Source organism: Pholis gunnellus, assembly GCF_910591455.1.
Source record: "Pholis gunnellus genome assembly, chromosome: 2".
Taxonomy (NCBI): Eukaryota; Metazoa; Chordata; class Actinopteri; order Perciformes; family Pholidae; genus Pholis; species Pholis gunnellus.
This window is the reverse complement of record NC_136536.1, coordinates 14443218-14463094: the sequence shown is the minus strand read 5'-3', so window position 1 is coordinate 14463094 and position 19877 is coordinate 14443218. Positions and strand designations below refer to the sequence as shown.

At 39.5% G+C, this 19877-nt stretch overlaps 1 protein-coding gene across 1 annotated transcript in view; it reads right to left on the bottom strand.

Annotated features, from left to right (window-relative positions):
* Positions 1–19877, bottom strand: part of cpne5a (copine Va) — a gene marked incomplete at its 3' end in the record, with an annotated part of 63951 nt that overhangs the window by 12308 nt on the left and 31766 nt on the right. Inside the window, exons 8-14 of the mRNA XM_079181017.1 lie at positions 18623–18686; positions 14892–14995; positions 14540–14644; positions 11942–11983; positions 11551–11626; positions 9123–9176; positions 8466–8527 (exon numbers count right to left, since the gene is read on the bottom strand). Coding sequence (XP_079037143.1) covers positions 8466–8527; positions 9123–9176; positions 11551–11626; positions 11942–11983; positions 14540–14644; positions 14892–14995; positions 18623–18686 — 507 coding nt within the window. The remainder of the gene's footprint in view (positions 1–8465; positions 8528–9122; positions 9177–11550; positions 11627–11941; positions 11984–14539; positions 14645–14891; positions 14996–18622; positions 18687–19877) is intronic.

The window sequence follows — 19877 nt, the reverse complement described above, 5'->3', positions numbered from 1 at the left end:
TCAATGAGCAGAATGGCACGGTACTTTAATTGTGTAATGATATGCAGGCAGATATACACAAGGGAGTTGTTTTTGTTTCAGAAGTGTGTGTGTGTGTGTGTGTGTGTGTGTGTGTGTGTGTTGGGGGGGGATATCTATGTATAGACATATAGATATTGTATAAAAGAAAGTAGATCTATGCAAATCCCTGTATTATTTATGCACTAACCTTCATTGATGGAGATCTAATACTTTCTGATTTTCATTTTACTACCAAATCACTGTGCTTTACTGCCTTACTTTAAAATTAGAATAGATTTATAAAAAAATATATAATTTATTTAACCTGCAAAACTAACACAAAGACGTTCTTCCAGGCCAAAGCAAAGTCTGCAAGCGTTCTATTCAAGGCTGCATACAGCGCCAGCAACCACCACCAGTATGGCAGCCTGTGTGTAGCCTGAGAGGCCAGCAGGACAAAGAGTCCCGTTGCTGCTTGTTACGCTGAGTTACGAAGTTGTGAGCACATTTTATAGGCCTAGACTGCCGGGGGACTTCCTATGATACATTGAGCTCCTATCTCCTCTTCTTCATCTCTTTTTGTTTGAATTCAAGTCCCATTTATGCTCATTACTAATGTTGCTTCTTCTATGGAGTCTTTGTGCTTTCTCACCTCCCAGGTTCCCATGGATCGTGGTTTTATCTGGACCCTGGTCCTTCCTCCCGCCATAGCCCTGCTGACACCCACTGCTACTACCATTTTTATTATTACTCACATTCTATATCAACGATACCATGAACGCACATTACTGACTTTGCTTCTTCACTCCTTCACTTTGTTTTTAAATCTCCTTTTCTTTTGCCTTATGTTTTGATGCTTTAATGGTTTTATCTGAAGCCTTGTTGTTGAAATACAAATAAACTTGCCTTGCCTTATACCTGGACCATGGTCTTGCCTCCTGCCGTGGTTCTGTCATATGCATTGAATGTGTTGTAACTCTGTTGTTGTTCATTCTGTACACATGACATCTATTATACTTCTGTCCATCCTGGGAGAGGGAACCCTCCTCTGTTGCTCTCCCACAGGTCTCTTCCTCTTTTCTCCCCCCGTTAAAGGTTTTTTTGGGGGGAGTTTTTCCTGTTCTGATGTGAGGGTTCCGGGACAGAGGATGTCGTATGTGTACAGATTGTAAAGCCCTCTGAGGCAAATTTGTAATTTGTGATTTTGGGCAATACAAAAATAAATTGAATTGAATTGAGTTTTAGTGAGTCAGATCTTCTCTCTTCTCGTTTTTTGACTTTGGTGACACTGGACAGTGAGACAACAATGTTCAGAGAGATTTTAGTAAGAAATCATGAAGCTATAAAAGTGAGGGGAATGCAAGTGGCATTTTGAAAAATGAATGGTTCATGTCCCCCCATCTCCAATGGAAATTACGCCCTTGGATATTTAGTATGTGGCAGTAAAAGTTGCAGTAAAACAAAGTAAAAGAAAGGTCAGGGAAGTCTACAGTGGCAAGACTCCATTTGCAGAAAATGGCCATGACAGTTTCTGGTTGCAGCAATTCCCGGCACAACTGTGTCATACCTACATTTAAAGTGACGTATTCTTCCTCTGCTTCCCTGTAAACAGGATCAACAATGGGCCGATGTCTGAATGAAACACTAATGCACAAAACCTACCAAGAATCTCTTAACATCAATACCTTCCCTTTCCTGTATTTTTGCAAAGTGAACACAAAACAAACCACTCAGCATGCAGTCAAATATAAAGCGGCAAAAGATTGAAGAAATATTTCCCAATTTTAAAGAATAAAACGGCAGTAAAAGAAGAAGACAAAGAAAAGAAAGTGCTGTACTCCGGTGAAGTACCACTCTGCAGTCTGACCACAAAGCAAACCTAAAAGAAATAAAATAAAAACACATCACCTTCTCCCATATCAGGACAATATATTTTTGGAATGAAACTATTAAACCTTAATAAGATCTCCACACAACAGAGACGCCACACAGGCCATTACACGGCCGATCACACTGCAGATTTAATTTAAAAGAAATATTTCAACACGCAATGAAAAGAATATAAATCTTTCATTAGCCTCTCAGAATCAGAGCAGCATGTGGCTTTTGGACTTTAATTACCTCTGTTTGACTATATCTCTGCCCCAGTTGAACGTTAATGAAAATTTATGAAAAACCAATTCACTGTGAAACCAGTCAGGATGTAATGGTGTGTCTGGAGAAGAAATTGCTTTTTTACCCTCTGCTTCAGAAAATCATCTAAAATGCATCATTTTAGTTATCACCTGTTAGAAAGGGAGCGGTAAAGCAAACATTTATGAAAGTAAAGAAATCAATAGAAGGAATCTAAAAGATCAAATCTGGGTCTTTGGATCAGATGTAGCCTGATGTAGGCTTTATTAGGTTTGGTAGACATTCAGGCTCAGCTTTTTTTATACATTTGTATATATGATTTGAAGAAAAGTCATCTTTTTCACCCGACTACAGCAATACAGATGCCAAATCAAAACCCAGCAATCCATTGGACAAACACTGAGTGTGCCAGAACCCATGAATTGCAAATGTTGTTCCCGCAGAATAGAACTCAATCTGAGTCTGATTGAAAAATATTTAGCAATTTGTTTTTGTCTAGAAACATCTGTGAATGAATATAAAACTTCCCAACTGCACATACATTTTCAATTGAGTAAGACAATTGTTCGCTGATGTCACATTAAGATCGGGACATAAAGATGTATTACAGTACATGTTTTATCTATTTTGAGTTAGAGATTTGTGATGTCTTATATATATATATGTTTGTGTGTTTGTTCAGACTGCTCACATCTCATTTTTCTATCCTGGTGATAATGTGAACTTCTTGTTTCCTCGAATGCAAAACAACCAAATAAAGCAGCATACATCTTGTGATGAGATGAAACAATCTTTTCCACCATTTTCAGCCTTCAGTGCATGTGTGACCGTCCCAGTGGGGCAAATCCTATTGTTTCTAATGAGCTTTTGTGAGATTTTCTCATCCTCAATTGAACAAGGTTACGGTCATGCAGGAGTGGGTTACTTTCATAATGTGGGTGTTGGGAAGTCCTTTGAGACAGTAGCGTTATTCAAATAAATCTGATGAATGTTAGGTGGAGTATAGGCTCTGTAAAGAATAAGAGCTCAAAGTTGCCTGAAGGTTTTCCACTTTAATTGACAAAAACAGCAGCTACTTTTCCCGAACTCTCTTCAGTGAAACATTGTCTAGTGTTTCATTTTCCATGGATACGGTTAATCTGAATCCCATCATGGATAAGCAGCACGCTCATTGTTTCGTCTATCCAACGCCAGCACTAGTAATCTTGTTTATTTTCTTCATCGGTCTGTCATGCAATCTGTTCATGCAATCTGTTCACGCAATCTGTTCCACCCGGAGAAATCTGTTCAATACTTTTATTTAGCTTTTTGTTACTTGATAAATCAGGTTGTTTATGATTGTGGAGACTTGATGTGGTGAAATTATGTCGTTGCAGTTGTGTCACAAATCTCTTAGTTACCATAGGAAGGAAAACGAACACATATTCTGGCAAATAACAGGAAGGAGGAGAAAGTTGCACACTCATAAATCAGATACAGTCTTTGTATGTAAAATCATATTAACAAATGTTTCAGCTCATAGAGGGCTTCTGCAGAAAATGTATCCTGGATTCATCTGAATGACTGCAGCATCACAAAATGCACCCTCCAAAACATCACAAAGTGGTACCAACAACAAAAATGTGTCGGAACAAAAACTGAACATTATCACCTTCATAAAAGACGGATTTGTTTTGTGGCTGTTGTATTAGAATGAACGAATGTTACACATCTGTACCTAATACATTGGAAGCTGAGGGTAAGTCTACCCATCTGTTTTTTTAAGGAGAAAAATTTAATATTCGGAGTAAATAGATTGAGAAGTTCAGCTAAAAATCCTACAGGACAAATTATCAGTTGGGTTTGAACCCACAAACAAACAAAACTTCATTCATTTCAGTGATTCTCTATATTGTACATTTATCTTTACACATGTGCTACTCTTAACTCCTTCTTTACTTGACCACAAGTATTGTAGGTGTACGTGTCATGTACTGTATATATATTGACTTATTGCTGAGTTTTAATGTCACCATTTCTATGATCTTGTTGGAAGACCTTTGAGTCAGATGATTCCTTGCTTTTATCCAGAAAGAACAAGAGGATATGTGCCGTAATAATGATTCATCAATGTCCTCCAACATACCAAATATCTTCATATTGTTTTTCAAAACCAAATAGCAGAGAATACTGAAACAAGTTCCTAAAAGAAACAGATACAAGACCGTGATTTTGTGTTTCATCAGCCAAATCAGCCACAACTGGACTTACAATATAGACTAACTATTAGAAAGTCAGTAAACATAGGAATTCATTAATAATGAAATACAAGTTTGAATCATTAAAATTCTAATAAATTACAATGAGTGTGTGAGCTAATTTTAAACTGAAAACAGTAGGTGTGCTGTGGGTGTAGGTAATCTAATTAACCTAATGAGAAATAGAATCTCCTGCATGTAGAATATTGAGATCAATAAATCATTCTCAAATGACTTTGACAGCAGTCTAATGATCACAATAAATACATATAAAGCATCCATTGCTCTCTGCTTTCAGAGACAATTTGGCACAAAAGCCAGTGTTACAAGAAAAAAAGAAAGAGGTTCAATCAAAACATAAAGCACAAAAGGTAGAGACAGAGATGGCCTCAACTTGCAACACAAAGAGAGCAGGAGATAGCACTAAGTAATATTTCTGAATCCCCAGCTGTCATGTTTTTGACGGCATCTTCCAGTAAATTCTTATCTCTGCTGCTCCTTATGAGACTTTTAGGACTCCCATTGTTGAGAGCACTTTTCAGAGAAAACATTAGGGAGAAAATGACAACAGAAGGCACAGAAGTCTTTCATGATGATTTAAAATACCTCAAGAGAGAATATGAGTCAGAGAGAATTTTCTTTCAGGGATTTCGTTTTTTTTTTTTTTTTTACATGAGTGTTTTTAAAGTAATAGTCTTTGTCATCAGCCCGTCTTCTAAGCACGGCACTGAAACCACACTAAAGAACTGGCTGAGCTTTTAACATCTCTAAATGTCTGGAACAAAAAGATGAAGTACCACAATGCTTCACTGTCCGTTCTGGGTCACATTATTAATTAATGGGGTAATCTCTCTCTCATTTCTGTCTGAAACAGTTTCATGTGAAGATTAACATTTAACATGATGGATAAAAAGCTGTTTCAAGCTTCACACTGAGTTGAGAGTTCAATTTGAATCTGATTTTAGAGTTCTCACATTAAAGCTACAACAAGGAAGTTTAATTGTGTGTTGATTTTACATTATTCTAATCATAATCTGAATTAGTGCTTAATCAGATTCCTGTCAACACCATCACAATAAATTGGCTTAAGAACCATTATAAAGATGAAAATAAGTCAAATAAATACTTGTTTTGGTTTACTTTCTATTATGGATTCAGTCCAAGTTGTTCTCCTGGGAAGAGCAGTTCTCAGGGGATTCATCTTTGAATACACAATGTTTACTAGTTTACTATTAAACAGAAGGCGAGCCTTCTGTTTAATAACTCCAGCAGTAGCATTTCCTCAACTACTTCCCCTGTGGGGATCAATAAAGGCTTATCTTGTCTTAAAATATTACTTCAATGGAAACACACAGCAGGTAACCAACAAGAGAGGGTCATTTGAAACAGGTCTATTGTAATGATGTTAATGTTTTCTTTTGTTAGATTGATAGATCTGGTGTATTGTGCGTAACAATAAAGCCATTTTTGCCAGCTATTTGTGAGGCCATCTGCCAGAAATGTGGGCTGAATTTTGGGTGATATCTTTGATGAACAGGTTAGTGGTGGTGAATTTCCCATCTGAGGAAACGCATTTAACTCTCTGTGTATTGTGATATTTCTTTCGATGAGTTTCTGTAGCTATTTATCGGTTTAGGGAATTTCATTTCATATAAGAAAGCAAAATCCAATAAAATGGTAAAATGTGGTGTTTTTAAAGACAATTAATGTATGTTATTTTAACGGCTCATTTGGGACAAACTGATGACAGACATTTATTATTCTACTAAATCTCATATACAGTATCTTTCACCTCTGTCTTTGAGCTTCCTTCCTTCCAAATGCCATACAGATATATGTCTGTACCCAATTAGAGCAAGAATAATGGAGGGAATACTGTGTGTACAGCAAGTACAAGCAAATCCAAGTGCTCACATTTGGGTTAAATAGAACTTGGAGTGTTTATCTGAACGTGAAATTATGTTGAAATGCACCAACAAAAAGCTGAAAAATCCCCATTAACTGAAATATGAATCTAAATAAAGTACAGTGTGATTTGGACTTATTGTCCATCTAAAGAAACAACTAAATGAAAAGCAAACAGGTAGTAAAACTATAAGGATGAACACACTGTTACCTTGAGTGCATGTGAGTCTGTGTATGTGTGTCCATTTGTGTGAGCTGGAGAGCCAACAGGACAGATCTGGGACACTCAGCCATCAGTAGCGAAGCAGCAGAAAACTAAAACCAGGGCAGCCACTGATCCACTGAGAAACATTTCCATATGTGACAGGTTGTCCGCCTTTAATTAAGCTCTCAGATCTTCTCCATATTTTATCACGGTCATTCATATTAATCGACAATATAGCTGTGAATGTGGACAACATCGTCTCCTTTGGGGCCACACTTTACTCACACGAGGAAACTTCCAGGCCACTGAGTAACCGCAGTCAATAATACCAGAAAATGTGGGCCGGTGCTGCAATGAGCAGGACGGAAGATTGGAAAGAGGATGAGTCAGGGGAGCCCACGAAATGCATTTAAATCTACTGTATTAAATCTTACAGTACTGATTTTCCACCTTATTTCCATGATTAGTCACAGCGATGACATGTTTTCAAAGCCCACAACACACGTATGTCCTCTGTGCTGCCGTGGCCACTTTTAGCGAACTAGTTTGGTCGACTCCAAATAGTTAACCATTTAATCTGAGGAGTCGGATTTGGCCAATTTCATGTGGTAATGAAATAAAGAATCATTCATAAATAACAACATGGCTATTTCCAAATCAAAGAACAGGACTACATTTATTAACCAGAGCACTCACATGAGAGCGAAGCACTATCAGAGCGCTGAGTATATTATTCGCTGTAATCAGCTGGGGGAGGCGAGACGCCGCTGTTTGAGGCTTGTTGACCGTCCCTTCTGTCTGTGGATTGGGTTACGGTCTTCAGAAAGTCTAAATAGCAACAACATGATTTTTACAAATCAACGAATAAATGTATTAATCAGAGCACTAGCATATGAACATAGAACTATCAGAGTGCTAAATATTTTTCAAGTTTATGAACTATTTTCCGTCAAATCAGCAGGAGGAGGCGCATAGAAACAGCTGTTAACGGCTTGGATCACGACACATTTCTTAATTGGGCGTTTCAGCTCTTTTGTCAGTTGTGGGAAAAAAAATGTTTTGAGCAAACAAAAACAACATGATTTGACGATCAGTTGATGATAGGCAAGACTTGAACAATCAGATGTGGCGATGCAATTCTTAGTTTAACTGGTTAACTCCCAGTCTTGACTGATGTGTTCAAATTGTATCTTTGTAAGAAGAAACTACAGAAAGAGTTCTCTCATTGCCTCTAGGTATACAGTTTTTTCAGTGTCGTACTATTTCATCAAAGCTGCTAGTGGAGCTTTTGGTCAGCCACAACAGAACACATTATAGATTTTGGAATGGAAATCACCCATCATCACACTGGGATGGTCTAACGGCGTGTTCACGTCTGGAATCAATGGGACAGATTCCCATGATAGAAACTTGCGAGCGTTCACATCATTAAGATGGTTACATGATCACAGAGTGGGTCGTATGAGGATTAGAATCATCTTCCATGAGACGCTTAATATTCATCAAATTATTGTTTGGTTACATTTAACGTCGGTGTTTGGCCAACGTGAAGCATCAAGGTCTGTTTAGTTTTCAGGCACTTCCGTATTTTTTAAGTGCTACGTGGAATATATCAGAGCAAGTTGTAGACTCATTACTCATAACTCAAATACAACATGAACGTGGCATGAAGAATCAATGGATTACGTTGACCAGAAGCACATAATGGGCATAAGTGTAACCAGTTGTTTTTCAAAACGTCATAGCAGGCATTATTGTAAAAACAGTCTTTTAATGTCAGACTCTGCACATGCAACATTCTGCACAGTGAAGCTCAAACATCCAAGGGAATAAACAACAAGCAAAGTACATTTCAGTGAAGGAAAACTTTCTGTGTTATTGCCCCCCGGAGTCTGGCACAAAGGTAATATGATATAAGGTAATAATATTAACATACTGCATGCATATGAACAGTAACATCATTATCAGGCAAACATTAGACTCACCCTCCTTTGATGTAATCCAGGAAGGTGTGCTCTGACTCCACATTGAATGACAACAGGGACACCTGTGGGAAAAAAAGGTCCAAATACATTATCTCATGCTTGCTAATTAAGGAAAGCTAAATCTATCAATCTACACATTAACACTGACCTCTGAGCTAACCACCCACAAAATGACTTATCCACGCTGAATGCTTTTGACGCCTGGGCAGCATATTAGTATTACAATCACTGAGAGAACATCAGTGTGGCAGAGCACTGATGGATGATCAGTGTAATGGAAAACTGGCCACAGATTTTAATTACAGAGTCATCGCATACAGAGAGAGCAGCCAAAGTACTCAGGCAGTAACAAAAGCTCAGGCTCATCTATAAACATCCATCACTACTCTTCACTAATAGGACAGACAAGAGTCCCTTTATGCATTACTATGGACTTGGTTATTCAACCTGTTTCAGGCCAAGAGACTTGTTTTCTCATCTACTTAAATTCACTGTCTGGATCACAGGCCCCGAGACTGGGAATGGAACAAAAACATTTAACAGAGCTGACCTGCCTCATACAATCCACTTAGAGGAAACTTCCTGATGAATACAAAAGCAAAAGGAGGGTTGGGGGGGTGTGTGCACCAGGAGCTTTGCTCTTATCTCAGAACTCACCGTCCCAGAGTTGATGTATCTCTTTTTCTTGATTTTCTTCTTGGCATTCACCACCTGGTATGAAGGCAGATTAGAAAAGAAGGATGATGATAATACAAACTTGCAGCACAATTCTTTTTATCCCCCCTCGGGCATGTAATAAAAACATCTTTGTCCTCCTACTCCATGTCTGTAAGGGTAATGGAGCATAGGGACTGAATCCAATAACTGTAGTAGCTGAGAATGAGATCAAGAGCATTGATCATGCCCCGCAGCAAGATACAGATTATTCACGGGGATTTTTATAAGCACCTACACTGTGCTGTATATTGTACATTACCAAGCTTGGGGATGGTGGGACGCATATGTCTGTTCCAACCATTAACTTGTGATAAATAATAATGATATGTAATGTAGGTGTGTAGGTGTGAGTGATAAGCAAGACAAGCTGATTATGAGCGATTACATGTGTAGGAAATGGCCAGAATTTTTAAGAAGTTTAAAACATTTTTTATTTCAATGAAAACAAAATTATCAACAGAATCTAAAATGTTCTTTGAGAGCGATAGTTGGGTCACTGTAGCGTCCAGTCTGCCGTCAATCAAACATGAGCGTGTGAAGAAGTATAGCTTCCCTGAGTCTCTGTGAGTTTTGATATTTTAATTATTGGATTAAATCCAAAGTGGCAGAAATGAGAAAACAACTTCCTTTTTTGTTTCGTCCTCCCCACCACCAGGGGTTCAGGACATGGACCTTCAGTAAGCAGTTAGCTCGAACTCAGCCAATGGTGTATCTGTTGCAATTTCAGTGCGATTAGTCTATTTCTTTTTTGGCTCAGATGATGTGTTTTGTGCTATTGGGTTAGCCTTTGTGCCAACATTACTGGGTACGCTTGCTGAGCAGCAGCTCTCACTCATTATCCGGCTCAGTCGGTGTGTGCGCTCATGAACGAGTTAACTTCTGGACTAAAGTCAATTTTAAGTTTAAGTGTATTTTTTTTAAGTCGAAGTGGCTCTCAGAGTTTCTGCAGTTTAGTCGAATTTTAAGTATTCTTACCCTGCTGTTAGTTAATAGTTGGCATTACACATCGCCTCTTTAAATTAATGTCACTTTTGGAGCCCGCAGGCAGAAACATGTGCTCAACACTGAGCCATCACAATTTAAAATCTCTACTGTTTATATTATGGGTCTGCACACAAACATAAAGCACAAGCCTGAAACTGCGATGTACAATAAAGTAAAAGGTAACCCACTCTCCCTCTCTCTTCCGTTATGCCTCTGTGGTTTCTGATGCTACTCCTCAAGACAGATGATGGCTTATAGCACCGCAGTCATCACTGCCAGGTTCACATTATGTCACACAGACATCACCCTCAATTACACCAACCTCTGTTGGCATTAGCCTGCTGTCATCTCACATCACAGAGCCACTGTTTGCAGGCCCTGTTTCCTGTCAGGTTAAGCACACAGGAATCTGCCGAGAGTCGAACACCGCGACTGGTGACCTATTCAAATTATTTATTTGTCAACTGTGATAAGGTGGCTTCATGTAGTTTTTGACCACATTTTGAAATTGATTCAAGTGCCCTGACCTGGCAAAGAGTGGAGGAAGAAACTGCTGTGTTTCATTTTCTAATTAGAATACAGAAAGGTTTGGTGAAGGGTAATGGATACACCTTCTTCTGCCATATCAGCAGTGTGAAAGGGCAACTCTGCATGCTACTCACTAATCTCTCTTTCTCATTCTGTCTCTCCTCACCTATCCCCTTCTACTCACAACCCACTCCCTCTTTTCACTGGCCCTGTTCTTTACTTAAGCCACCTCCATGACTTATTCAGAGACTAATGTAACATGGCAAGTGTTTTAATGAGCAGGGACCAAAAGGAGTCCCCCAGCGCCCAATAGTAATACCCTCTCTTACCCTCCAAGGATCATCCAAAAAAACTCTAATCAGCAACATAGTTCAGTTGTATTCTCCCCACAGAAACACCCTTCTTCATCTGGTCACTTAACCTCTTCGATGCTTAATGCGGTTTAGGGTGAGGAGAGACAGAGGAGGCTAGCTGTTAATCTCAAACAACCACAGACTCTTAGAGTCATTAAACTTTGGATAACAAGACCTTGCTGGGCAAAAGGGTGCACTGATTTGGTCTTAAATTGAAGTTGGTTTCTCAAACTTGTTCAACGAAATGGAGCCTTTTGTTCTTTGCTTACAGCTCTGTCCAGCTGCAGTATGCAGTATAAAAAGAAATAGATATCAGGCTTTAGAATCAGGTAAAAAAGAGGTCGGGTTTAAAGTAGTTTAAAGAGACCAAAGAGGAACATCAGGAAGAAGTAAAATACAAGATTTAGGACATTCTGGACACATTCCTGAGATTTAAAAAAAAAGTTTGAAACAGAGGTCAGTTATTAACACTATCAGTATCGACTCTCTTTATCTCCACTCACCTCGTAGACGTTTAACTGGTTCTGACCTCGACATAGGTCTTTATAGCTGGTGGTGAGTTCACCGATGAAATCGTGGCTGGAGAAAAGAGAGAAAACCTGCATGATATAATGTTCATTCAGATGCAGGAGGTACAACCCTGAGAGGTAGAAGATAAAAGTAGTCGGAGTAATTACACCACAACCATTGACACACAGATGGAATCAAATAGTCAATTGTTAAGGAAAAAGGAACAGCAAGTAAAAAGACAATATTTTGAATGTGAATGAAAATGTAATTTATGGAGGAGTTAAAGGAGAAATATGTAGACAGTGAGCAAGACATGTGGAAGAATTTATAAATTCTATGAATTATCCCTGTCCTGTAAATGCTGTCTGTGTGTGCAACCATTACCTCCCGTCTCTGTCCCAGTCATACACCTCCACTTTGATTGTCCTGTAAAACACATCAAAGGAGAGGATGAAGTGTTGAGCACATTTAAGTAGCATGTGAACCATCCTCACGTCCTTGAGGGAGCATTTCTGAAATGACGCTGCAGAAAAAGCTATTGAAGCTCATTAATTGTTCGTGAAAGCGGAAATAAATCAATCAGAGAGAGCCTGCTCCGTGTTTGCAAACAAAATGTGTTTTTACATTCATTAGGTAATGACAAATCATTCAACCTAGACTGAGACCAATACCAATTCCACACAGCTGAGTTTCTGTCAGTCTTGCATTCAAAAAAGCTTTTCAGAGCCGGTTGCTAAACTGCCATCAAGGATTTAATAATTTCTTTACTTGTTTGTGTTTCTCACAGAAGAGAGACTTTGAGGTTAGTTGCGAGAAGTTTGGGTAAAGCATTTCCCTGCACAAGCCAAAGATAGAAAACTAACCTCTTGGGAGGGAGCATATTTTGCAAGTTCCTGAAGTAAGTTGGAAGGCAAGAATCCAAATATGTAAGCCTGAGATAATTCACTCAGAAAGAGGAAATTGCTTCCTCTTTTGTTCTTTATCTGATGGAAAGATCAGTGCCCCCCCCCCCCCCCCCCCCCCCATCAGCAGCTGTCAATCATGTGTCTCTGAGTCCAGGAGGAGGCAAGGTGCTGGAGGGCTCTGCCCTGTTATCCTGACCTGAACTCATTCTGTCTGCACTTATTGTGTTTCCCCTTTTATAACAAACGTGTGAGATCCATGTAGTGCAGAGAGAAATAAGGCAAGAATTGTAACATTAATTTGTGACAAAGCGAGTCTTTTCTTACTTTAATTGAGTTCTATAAAGAACTCAGAGTCTATGATTGGGGAATCTTTACATAGCAAAAAGCTGTTTGCTGCTATATTAAAGTTATGAATGTCTTATAGAGATCCTTTAAATACTGAAACATATAACATCCAGAACATAACAGATATTCAGATTTCAGAGTAAGAGTGAGAGAACGAGCAAATCTTCCTCGTGCTCTTGACTAAAAAACAAATGTGTTTTGACACTCAGGGAAGATAATTCCCCAATGATGCGTCAGTCAATATCAATTTTCTCAAATGTAATGTTCTTGCACCGAATGATCATGGTTGTGAGCAGCACTACGACACGATCAATATACTGGTGAAGATACAGAGAATTTGTTCCTGGATCAATCTAATTTCGGTTTCTGCACCCACTGCATGTTTTAGTGCAAATGGGAGAGATTTCACTCTATAATTGCTATTAAAGCCAGATGATTACATGAGATTTGACAAATTCAAATGAGGCCGAAGACGTGACTCAGAGACCACGTAAACGCAATCATTTCTGCCTTAGCTTTACAGGTAAAAGATGGGCACAGAGGAAATACGAGGAACAAAACATAAGGTGTTTCTGCACTGGAGCATCGGCCATCCTAGGACCCCTCTCTTCTGTCCCATCTGGTCCTTCCAGACATCTCGGATCTGGATCTTGTCTTACAGAAGATTACGTCTCAACTCCTGTCTTTTCTAACTGTGTGAATGATATCCTTGACTTTTAACTCTTGAGTGTATGTAGTCTGTCCTTTTTCTAGGTTTTTGTGGTGCAATAATGTATCAAATATTATTATTCTGTTATCCCATGGGGCAATTTTGCTAATGTTATTGCTGTCTACTCCATGTACAGAAAATGTATTGCGTGTCTTTGGCTCAATCGGGAAGTCTGCATTATCTATTAAGTACAATTGACTGAGTCAAATTCAAAGTCTCAGAATTACTGCAAAAATACTGTGCCAAAAACAGGCCAAATACAATTAATATTAATACAAAACCAATATATTTTTAACAGAGTTTAAATTTGATTTGCTGAGAAGTAGTAAATCAAAAGTATGACATTGGCAGTGGCTCTGCTGTGTAGATTTTGGAAACAGAGAATGTAAACTTTTATTTTACAGGAAACGTCAGGGAGGCCCCAAAGTCGCTGAAGATTTATCTCGCTATCAAAATCCTCAAAGGGAATCAGGCTTCTTTCATGCTTCCACTCCATCTGTCTGACCCAATTAGCTTCTCCAGGCAGGTGAGGAGAGACAGGATCGAAGTGAAGAACCTCTGTTGACACCCAGCATGGTGGAGAGGGCGAGGTTTGACGACTTCTACACACTCTCACGGCTGCCTGGGTCTGCACACTTTCATGCTTATGCTCACACACATAGCAGGACTCTGCTGCTGTTCTAGCCACCTGTCAACATCTATAGAACGATGTGTACAGCCACTTTTAACCGTCTCTCTCTCTCTCTCTCTCTCTCGTATTATAATTTATTTTCCTGCCAAAACTCCTCCGGCTCCTCAGGTGTCCCACAAGGCCTTTTGCTCTAAAGAGATTCAGATAAGGTGATAGGTGATGAAACTGGAGCAGCCAAATGCAGGCCATAATATTTCTCTCTTACAGCAGTAGATCAAATTACGGTATGAAATCAATGGTGGCTAAATTTGACACATTAAACCATATTGAAAAAACTACACAGCATATTGAAACGCTCCGCACAATTTATTGTACTTCATCATTCATCTTACCTGTCATAGTCTCCGTTGCAGAGCGCTCTGACAGGGATGGAGAAGGGCTGCCACACAGGGTTCAGCGTGTTCTTCACCACTTCAGTCTTGTGGCAGATGGTGAACCTGGAGACGCAGGTCAATGGAGATTTAAAATCCTACGAGGCAAATCTCTAAGAAAAGCCAACTCAGTGATAAAATCTCCCCGCTATGCTTTGCTTCGAGACCATGCCTGCATGAATTTATCTCAATTCCGCTGAGTTCAAGGGATTTCAATTTTTCACTTCCTCTTTGATCTCCCCGCCCTCCTACCTGTCTTTGATAGGTTACAATGTAATACCCACTGAGAAGAAAAGGCAGGAGACAAACTCACGTGCCATCCTCATTGCTTCTGTAGAAGACCATGAAGGGGTCCGACTTTCCAAAGAAGTCCTTTTTGTCTAGTTTGTTGGCACAGAATTGCATGGTGGCGTAATCCTACAGACAAAGGAAAATAACAGACTCAGAGAAATGAAAAAACAAAAACTAAAGGACATTGCAAATCCATGCTTCTGTCTCTATTTGCCTCCTGTTGTTTATTTATACATGCTGTGTGCCAAGATATAAAAGCACTGAAGCACCAAATAAAAGCAAGGTGCTGAATCCTAATTAGAGGAGAGTGAAACCAGCAAGTGGATGCTCATTTCCAAAAATCTGCAAATGCATTCATTCATTACCATTTCTTTATTGTGCTACTCCTGCATAACAACAGTGAATGGGATAAGTAGTATCAAATTGAAAATACCTTGTTATGCAGCATATAATCATAGTAACAGTATGAGAGACCATGCGGAGGCACAGACGTGGATTCTAAACCCTGCATTTGAGGAGGAGGGGGCTGCGTACAAAAAGGATGAGCGGGGTGTGAGTGCAGCTAATGATACATTAGAAAGGCTGGTATTACCATAATTATATTCATTTAGGCAGCATTTCAATGTGCGCTGCCATTACAAGGACAATGAGCATGCCCTAAAATGGTCTTGGTTCCAGATAGTCTCCCTGTGGCCAAGATATTAGTCTGCATTGTATAATAATGAAGCATAGCCGGCACAGTCTGGACAGGTAAACAATATCAATATCAGATTGTCAATGAAGACTTTAAAAGAAGTTTTTAGGCCTTTCGCACACCGTAGATGCAAGTCGAGTGTCTAATTGTCATATTTTAAAGCATCTGATGCAAGAAGATATTTCGGGGCCTTCAACTGGCAGAAAGAAGAGCTGCTTTTACCCTGCTGGTCTCCTGAGCTTTGAGATTTTAAAGTGCAGCTATTAGACCTGAATCAGCATGGTGATGCACTAGGTTTCCATCGATTGCTTTGACCCAGATCAGTGTGATGCGCTATGCCTCTGACCTGCCTCTCACTAACCCCATCACATCACTTAATGCCTTGGATAGGACCCAGACCAGCCTCTGAGGCGAACGCTCAGAAAAAGATGGATGTCACTACATGGATTCTCCTAAAAATGTAGCTACTTTGATTATCGCCATTTGTATAATGTCTAATTATACAACAACGTCTAATTATACAACAACGTCAATTATACAAACACTTCATGTTTCCGTGCGACGCTGTGGAGATGTTAAGACAAAATTAAAGTAAAGAGCTGATTAAAACAGGTGACTAAATAAAGCAGGGCTGTTGTATATTGTATTTTCTTTACCAACTGTCAGTTCATTTCTGTGTTTCTACTGTACCACTTCTACAATATAGGTAGGGAATCATTTTTTTTATTTTGTATCCCTGGATATGAATCAGCAAGCTATAGAGCCATCCACTGAGCTTGAAGAAAGTCAAGCTCATCAGTAGAGTGGCACAAGAATATCTAATTTGGCATGTTCCCATTGTGGCTTGTTTTGAGGATTTTAAGTTAGCTTAGGTCAGTCATCCAAACCCTTAAAAATAGAGGAATCCTATGACTGTCCTGCTATTCTCTGACACGGCCTCTGCAATTACACTATCATGGCAACACCGTGCCTTAATCCTTCATTAGGCACGGATAACACATACCCACTTTGGTGCCTTGCAGTGTTCTCTCATTAAGTGTGGAAAAAAAGGCAGAACATTAATTTCAACCACTGAGGTTTAAGAGCAGCAGGGGAATACTGAGTGCAGTCTGTATCCTCTTTTCCATTTCCCTGTTCCCCCCAACGGCATCGCTGCACGGGTTAAGTGTTAGAGCAATGCACACTGTCACTTTCAGAGAGTCAGACTGGTCTTTCAAAGGAATACAAAGCAATACCTGAAACGAGGCCTTGGGTGAAGGATTTCTATCAATGTGAGGAGCAGTTTTATATATGCACAAAAAATAAATACATCATACAATCCAAAAAGTTAATGGTAATTGTACAAGTGAATGGTGAGCTGGTGAGTAAATGCTATACATACAGTCGGGAGAAAGACATGGAAGAACTATAGTACATCTTCATATGAACTAAATCATACTTGAACAGGCAGAAATTAAAAAGATCTCTGTCATATGTAAAGTGTTGTGTGGTTTACTTAGATTTAAATCAGCCTGAGCTGCAGCTGGACTGTGAGGATGAAGTGAGAGAGAGCCAGCTGCTGCTCAGCATGTTACATGTGCCAGAGTTAGCGATAGCCAAGAGAAAGTCTTTGATCCATGCAGAGGCTGTTGCTATCTCTAATGATACCTGGCAAATCCACCATGAAGGTGAGCCAACCAACCTCTCGGTTAACCATCCCTGTAGAACTTCCCCAGTCGAATCCCACTCTGCTGGTTTTAGTTTCCCCAAACAAGAGTTGCAGTGTTTTCCTCAGGCGAGGCAGCAACTCAGCTGCCGCCATTTATTGGTCACATGTGAATTATAGAATAAACACCATCCAGATGGATGCAATTCCAAACATGCTATAAGTCACAGGTGCGGGACTTGTTCTCACAGCAGGGTCTTCAGATTATTCAATTACAGTACGCATTTTCTCTCAGTTCCCTATTCTTTATTCGAACATGAGGTTTTTCTTTCCAGGGTCAAATTCTGTGTAAACAGTGCAGGTCTGGAGTGACATGTTAAGTCTGTGTCTGTCTAATGGAGTCTGGGAGAAAGGAAATGGTAATTTGTACCAGTTATGATCATTTGCATTTATATTACAAAACCCTTCTTGAAGTGGTGCCTTGCAGTGATTATGCTAACTTTCATCATTGCAGAACCACTGCACCTGGTGACTCACAGCAGCCCCTCAATGACTGTGCTTCAATCCAGCAAGAACCAAATCAGTAATGTAAAGGCATGGCAGTTTTATTATAAGCATGGCTTATCTGTCTCACTCTAATCGGGGATTGTTTATCAGGAAATAAGTGGTGCTATCCATAAAACGTCCTCAAAGTCAGGTACAACAACTGTGAAACCACGGGCTTTTTACTCAACATGTATGACTGGAAGTTACAAAGCTTTGATGCCTACATGCGTTAGGATATCATAAAACAGCCACACAGTAGTTGCTGATCAATGACTTGTTTATAGCCTCCGAGGGAGGGCAGTTGTTCTGGTCAATAAGTCTTGATACTTCTACTGGCAGCACTATATTGAGATTACTATCTTCATTTAGCAGTACAGAGAGAAAGCCAATGGGTATCAGTGGACACTGGTTATTAACACAGATTTATGGATGACCACACAACACAAGTCTGCTTCAGTGATGGGAATGAAAGCAAGCTCATTAAATAGGCATTTAAACTCATAGCATATTCACTATGTATACAATTTCAATTTGAAAAACGTAATTGCAAAGAGACATGGCATATCCTGCTGTTTTAATGGGGGCTGTTATGACATAATATATCTAACTGAAGCCAAGGCTATTATACAAGCGACTTCACTCACTATATGCATTACGGGACTTACACAAAATGCACCATTGCCCTGTGTCTCAAACCATTTCACAGTGACATGCCATAATCAGTTACACTCAATACATTCGACTGAACTTTCAAGTGTGCCGCTGTTAAAGGGCCCAATTCAAATTAGATCAGTGAACATTGCAAAACATTTATTATGAAACCCACGTTGTGAGCAAATATATAAGGGTTAAAACAATTTAAACTTACTCTGCAGTTTCCCAGCTCCTCAGCAGACAAGATAATGGTCCCACATTTCTTCCCAGGTATGCCGCTGTGAAAACAAATAGAAATCATTCACTCTTACAACAAATATTGTACACAGCACGATGATGAAGAGCCACTCGATCACATTGTTTGTGGCTTAAATGGCATCAAGAGGCACTGTTTTGACTATTGCATTTCCCATAAAGAGTAAAGTTAAATTTGTGATTCAGGGATTCTATTTCCACCAGAGAGTATGCCAGACACCTAAATAATAATAATAATAATTAGAAAGATAATCACTAATAACGCTTTTTATGCAGTCACACTTTTCACTTGAGGTGATGATTGTACAGGTGTATTTTTACATAAACTTACAGGTTTAATCATAAAAGTCCTTTCAGAATGTGACATTAGAGTGACAGTCTGACAGCTCTAACGAGCACATTATTTTTTTCCCCCACTGTGACTGAATCAAAAACCAGTTATAAATACAGGCTCTTGAGTTTATTAGTACAATGTGGAACAAAACTCCTCTTATCCCTGTTTGCCGGCATTACACTGACAGTTTAAAGCTCCGCGGGTCTTCAGTTGTTTACCGTCGATTCCCGCTCCAGCAGATGATCAAGACGTATCGTAGCACAAGAGAGGTCCCTGTGTGTCTGCATTCCTATGCTTCACCTCTTCAGTAGCTTGCCAACCCAATGGCGCTAACAGAATAGAGACAGAGTTGCTCCAGAGGCTTTTTCTAAATGGTTTTGGGCTTTATGTTTTGAAGCGGAAATAAAATGAGATTTTTTTTTTATATTCAATCTCTCCAACTCTCTGCATCCGCTGAAGCTGTGCTAAGAAGGCAGAGCCCATTCCACTCAACACAGAGCAAGACAGCATATCTACTTTCCCATCATACAGAAGCACTCCAGCTGCTGACACTCCTGTCATCTTTCCGGATAAAGAAGGAAATTACAAGGGAATCCTGCTGTGGCCGTAGCTGGAGAGCGATTATTAGAAGGTCAGACTTGCTGCAGATCCTCATTAAGCTATGACAGTTCATCTGACTGCCAGTTACACTGGATTCCATACTGCTAAATGGGAGGCAGAATTTGACTACAGCAGCAGATGCTTGCAATAGCGCAAACCTGCGATGGCTGAACATACAGTACTGGGTATGCTAGAGGACCTACAGTATTATGAGATATAACGTGCATGTAGTATTTTTAAGAAATGGTTCAGGGTACTTCCATTAATCTTTACTGGCTTA